At 41.6% G+C, this 6,273-nt stretch overlaps 1 protein-coding gene across 1 annotated transcript in view; it reads right to left on the bottom strand.

The window, feature by feature from the left end:
* Positions 1-1,206: 1,206 nt before the first annotated feature.
* The window catches only part of camk2a (calcium/calmodulin-dependent protein kinase II alpha), a 44,939-nt gene continuing 39,872 nt past the window's right edge, over positions 1,207-6,273 (bottom strand). The window contains exons 18-19 of the mRNA XM_076275306.1: positions 5,543-5,771; positions 1,207-5,218 (exon numbers count right to left, since the gene is read on the bottom strand). Of these exons, the coding sequence (XP_076131421.1) occupies positions 5,194-5,218; positions 5,543-5,771 (254 nt within the window). The 3' untranslated portion in view covers positions 1,207-5,193. The remainder of the gene's footprint in view (positions 5,219-5,542; positions 5,772-6,273) is intronic.

Below are 6,273 nucleotides of genomic sequence, written 5' to 3'. Positions count from 1 at the left end.
AACTGTAAGTGCACGAGATCGAAAGAAGCACAGAGCTGAGACCATAATAATAAGACAGCAATGGTTTTCCGTTTTCTTTCTTGTAGCCGGGTAGAAATGGTCAGCAGGTTACAAGGTCGTTTCATCTCTGCTGATGGTGTTAGTGTATCTTCATGACACCCACTCACTTTGGTTGTATGCATTCTGTTTAGCACATATAATTTTTCCACTTCTGGTGCAGGTACCTGAGTAAAGAGCCTTTCAGTTCCCATCTCTAGAACCGCCAGAAAAGTAGCAAAGCACTCACAATGCTTTTACAGCAAAAGTGTGTTTAACTGAAAGAAGACAGTACAATTTAATAGCATGTAATAAGCATTATTATCAGAATGGTTGATTGGCTAGAACAATGTAGAGGTCTGTTTTTGACTCTTACAGTATGCTGTAAGTTCTGTCAAAGGAAGGTGTGTGGTTTCCAGAGATGGGTAATATGGTTTATTCTTGTATGCCAATGTTGTAACATCTGCATACACTAAGTAGGTGAGATGTGCGGACTGCTTTGTTGTTTCCAATTGCATGCATGTGTACAGCCAAAACAGGATGTGTACACTTCACTCAAATGTATGTTCTTTCCCAACTACAGTCATTTTAACAGAATAAATCATTACTTGCCATCCTCACTGGCTTGTGTGACTACTACTACAACTTCTACAACTTTTGCTGTTTCAGATTCATTGTGGGCGCAGCTGTTTCACATCCTTACAGGAGTGCATCTCTACTGCATCTCTCTAGGTATGTATCCCAGGGCCACCTCACAATAATGAAAGCAAGCATGAGGCACTGCCTCTCAGGTAAATCTTCTTTTCATGATCATTTTTATTACGGCTGCCTCATTCTGTCTTTTTTGGGGGGTGGGCGTGGGGAGGGTGAGGTGGGGTTGAAAGTGTATGGGAACGAAGCTTGTTTCGGTCAATTTGTCTATTTCCCCATCTGCAGTAGGAAGAGTAAACCCACAAACAGTTTCACTTCCACTTCACTTCTTATGATCAATGATGCACTAACCAGAAAACACAGCACTGATGCAAATGCACCTGTTAACCCTCTGAGGAGTCTGATCCCAAATGTGATTAATCATATCACAAATGGGATAACTAGTTTATTGTTTGTTTGTGTGTGTGAGTGTGTGTGTGTGTGTGTGTGAACAGATAACAATTACAAGCAGTATTCTAACCACCTTTTATTTAAACTGATTTGCGCTCTTTACCAATCATGGGACATATATCACCAGCTGAACTGGTGTAACTCTCTACACAGGAAGTAGGACTGAAAATGCAGAGAAAACAAGATGATCCACTTTGAATTGTGGTGGGCGGCACAATGACAAAAGTCAATCAAATTCAACTGAGAAAAGTTGAGAAGTCAACAAATCCAAAGTAATAATTCTAGAAGCACTGAAGTGATGTCTAATTCCGAAGAAAGTCAACATTTAAGGAACACTCACTGATCAAAGAGGAAGAGACTAGTCCTATCATATACTGTACTTACATCTAGCACAAACATTACACAGCAGGACACCAGTACATTAACCATACAGATTCTTTAGGTTAATACCGAGAGCCATAGGCAGCATTTTGTCATGCAGTGTATCAAATAACACACGTCTAAAACCTGAGGAGAGAGTCACACATTCAGGAGTTATTTGTTATCTCAGAGATCCTTCACATAGACAGAAATACTTTTTTTCTGTACAGTATATCAAAGTTTACAGCTCATATAGCAGGCAAAAAAACATATTTTAATTATATGTATATTCCTAAATTATGACAAACACAAACAGAAGCCACGCCAGCTAGATTTTCTACAATGGTCAGTCACACGTGAAAGTGTGTGAAAGCGTAGTAAATGTGGAGCGTCGGGGTCATGCCCAGAATCCGATTTGGCAAGGAAAGAGAGCATGCTTCGCCGTACAGAATGTGAAGTGCCATCGACAGTAAGCAGAGCACATGCTCCCATCACCAAGTGAGTGCACAGTCTCTTACACACAAATACACACACAGTATCTCTCTCTCTCTCTAACACACACACAGAAATGCACGTATGCACGCACTCAACGCGTGCGCGCACACACACACACACACACACACACACACACACACACACACAAATTGCCCTTTCAATAAAAATAAAAAAAGTCACTTTCTCACAAGTCATAGTGTCTCCTATTCTTTCAACTCGACCCTAAACACACTCACACACATAGGCATTAAGGGCTGTAATGACATCATTCAGCTTGTGGTAAGCCATTTTGGTACATGTTCTGTTCCTAATGTGTAACTATAGCAGTTCACATGTTGTCTTCATGGGCAAAGCAGATAACAGATAACGCTTGTAGCAAGTAACTCAGTCTAAGGTGTATAGCTTGTTGGAGTTCAGCCACAATGCTGGAGTCCAGCATTTATTTGATTCACTGGCTTAAAACTAAAGGTAGCTTCTGAAGCTGGTAGCTGATTGATACTGGCCCCATTGAGATCATTATCAACTACTCTTGCTATATGTTCAATTAAAAAATCAATTAAATAAATTATACAGAAAAGTCCTACTTTCAGGCCATAAGTTTATCACAAAAGTCATCACAAAATCTCCATAAAAGAGTATGCCCACACAATACATTAGGCAGTGCTTTTATCTACAAATCCTTGCTCAAACAAGACTGAAGTTTCAACTCAGTGAAAGAAAACCACACACCCAAACAGACACACATGCACACACCCACACACACATTTTTAGCCTACAATACAAGATCAACTTCAGCACATGAAAATTGCATGCCTCAACGGGGAGAAAAGGTTACAGTACTTATTTGAGTAAAATATCAAAATGTGTGTTATATACCATGTTCTTAAAGTACAGGAGGTACCTAGGAGTCTAGAGGGGCTACCCACTATGCCCAACTCTGCAAGACATACAAAAAGAAATTATGTAACAGATACTTTTTTGCTGGAAGCTCCAATATTATACAGAGGCAGAAGCTATTTTCACCATGAGGATAAAAAACAAGTATACAATCTTTACTTCAAGTCTTTAAAAGTGGCGTTGGATTCTTTAGTAGTCATTTGCTTCATGTTTCATTGTTGATTGCAATTGTTTACAATGATCAGCTAAGACATTCACTGATTCAACATTGCATGATGTGTCAAGTACATGTGTGCCAAGTTATTTCAAATCCACAAAGTTTTATTTCAAATAAAAACATGTTTCTAGTGAGGGGACAATAGTTAAATACTGCAACTCAATGTACAACCTAGAGTTAATTCTAAACACAATATGCCCTGTGGGTTCCTCGCTTTTCTCATACATTCAAAGAAAAAAAAAGATAAATACTATATTTCTCAGATCTTGGTCAACGTCTACATTTTCTATTGTCCACAACCAAGAGAATGAGAACCTAGGGTGTGAACATAATGTTTCACATTCATGCAATATACTGTGGTACTACAAACACAAGGTCAACATATGTATGAATATAGAAATATGGAACTACAAATACCAAAATGAGGCAACACAAGTAGGCAATAGGCAATATAATTTCAAACATCATTTCCAGAGATTCTACATTTGAAATGACTGAAATCGACTGAAACGTCTTCTGAACAAAAGCACACCTTTATTGCAGAAACCCCGGGAGCAGTGTTGAGCTCAGGAAGTTAAAGCTGCAGTTGGCAAGTCTGACAGATTAAGGGGACTTGGCCAAAATTTTGAATGTTTCAACTCTCATGGCCCTCCCCCACTACCACCGAGCACCCTCTCATCGAGTTTGGGCTCGTCAGTGCGCACCAGACTGCACCAGACTGTGATTGACAGTCAGATCTCACAAAGCCCTGCTCTGATTGAACCAGAAGAACCGGGAGCTGTGGATTTTTGCAAAACAAATAACAGGCTCTAGGTGGAGGTAGAAGTGCGGGTTTTTTTCTAAAACCGGCTGATTTATGTCGTCGGAGCATAGTGTCGGTTTCAGTGAATATGATCAAAAAGATCTTGCCAACTGCAGCTTTAAATGTGGATCTGGTATCATGTTCACTTTAACCTCCACAAGGCTTCAACCTTTTCTTTTCCCCTTTCAGCAAGGGCTCACCAACTGGGTAAACTGGAAGATCTAAAACAAAGTGCCATGACTTGAGCCACATTTACACCATATACTGTTTTCAGACAGCTATGAAGTTACAGTGAGGGCTGAGGTGCATCAAGAGGGCTTGTATTACTCTGAGATAAAATCGTGGCTGTGACCTAAGGATAAATAATGTGGTTGTACACAGGCAATTCCACCAAAACGGTCACTTCCATAACGCCAACACAATGCCATGGTATGGTATGATGTGAATGATGATTACTTGAAATTTGAGCATTCATTCTTCTTGGTTGTAGAACTTACATGAAAACCTTTTCACATAATCATTCGCATCATACAAATACCATGGCATTTAGTTGGCGTTATGGACGTGACAGTTTTGCGTGGAATTGCCCACATGTAGGTCATTTCAGGTTTTGTGTCAGTGGAAATTCCTCTAAGAAATACTGTATTAGCTTATTAGGGGTTTGCTATAGTATAAAACAACTTTATAGTAAAATTCAAAAAATACATTCATTTAAATTTTTTGTTTAATGTCACTGGATACTTATAAGATATTTAATGTGAAGAAAGCTTTACTGGCAGTAATACTTCTGATAATATCAAAGTTTTTTTTTTTTCCATGCTGAGCAGTTATTTGCTTTAAGTAACAAAATGTTGCACCATGTTCCTGCATTCAGAAGACAGCATTTTAAATTCAGCTCTCCGAAAGACCACAACTGGCAACTCAGCCGTTCCGTTCAAAAAGCTCGTCGTACAGATAGAAAAAGCTTGTCTAGTACATTTCACCTCATGAAATCTCTACCGTGAAAAACAAAAGTAAAATAAAAAAAAAAGACATACTTGTCACTGAGACAGCTAGACGCAGACAGACGGGGGGTGCACTGTGCGAGCTGAACTGAGCTGGAGTGGTAGCATGTGTAAACGAGTGCCAGACAGGAGGGATGCAATGCGTGGACGGATGGAGGAATGGAGGAATGGAGGGAGGGTTGGGGGAGGGAGGGGGGCAGGCTTGTGTCTCGTGAGGTGGGCTCCTCTCTTCAGGGGTCCACACACACAGCCAGCAAATCAGCAGCGTCATGAGTCATGGCTCATTCAGGCCCTCCCACAGAGAGGCTGATAGCAGCAGAGAGCGAAAAAAAGAGTTGGATAGAGAGAGAGTGGGAGGGAGGGAGAGTGGGAGGGAGAGAGAGAGAGAGAGAGAGAGAGTGGGAGGGGGAGAGAGAGAGAGATGAGTGATGGGGTGGAGAAAGAAAACAAAGCATTAGTGAGGAACATATAGTTGCAATTAGAGAGAAAGAAAATATTTCACTTATATATATATCAATAATGCACGATATTGCATTTTCAATTCCTTGCCACTAGATGGCGCTACGTCGCCATCTCAGGAGTGGCATCAGCGGGCTGAGATGGTCGACGCTTCTCACCTCGTTTGCTTACTTGGTGATGGCGGAGGGTGCCCCTGAGCGGTGGAAGTGGACGATCTGCCATTTGCCGTCCCGGCGGTGCCAGATGCGCGTTTCCTCCGACTGGGCAGTGCGCGGCATGCCGTTAGTATCGATGTACTGGGTGATGCGGATGTAGGCGATGCAGGCGGCTTCCTCCCCGATCAGGTGGATGTGCGGGTTGAGGATGGTGGTGTGCACAGGCTTGCTGTTCTTAGACCACACTACCAAAGAGAGAGAAAAATGACGCAGGTTATTTCATACTTGGCTATGTAACAGGCCTATGGAACACAAAATGGTTCAAAATGGTTAATTCTTCACATTCTGATGCTATTTCTAGGTCATTTTCAACATTATCACAAATTATTTACAGCACTATTCATGCCTGACATTAGGCCTGGCTCCCCTCGATGCAAATTCTTGCTACTGTATAATCAGTCATGATCAATAAGATTATATTATATAAGATTATATCCCCCTTATGATGGGAGTTCCCACCACCCCCAGTGGTCCCCGTAGGCCCCATTATGCCTGTCCTCACTGCCAGATCACAGAGAGGAACAGAGGCACAGTTCAAACATGGCTGCTAATAAATGACCCAATGAGCCGGAGAGCAGCTGGGCAAATGAGTCCGAAGATGTCTGCGGTCATGGATAACTGGAATCAGAGCTCCCACTAATGAGGCCTACGGTAAGTCCAGCTCCGTCGCCATCCGCCTCTTCCGCT

The sequence above is a fragment of the Alosa pseudoharengus genome, unplaced genomic scaffold (assembly GCF_046254945.1).
Source record: "Alosa pseudoharengus isolate Yale_2024_CS ecotype anadromous, Long Island Sound unplaced genomic scaffold, YU_APseudo_1.1 YU_APseudo_1.1_scf_8, whole genome shotgun sequence".
In the NCBI taxonomy this organism is placed as follows: Eukaryota; Metazoa; Chordata; class Actinopteri; order Clupeiformes; family Clupeidae; genus Alosa; species Alosa pseudoharengus.
The sequence above is the reverse complement of the archived record's forward strand: the minus strand, read 5'-3'. Positions and strand labels throughout refer to the sequence as shown.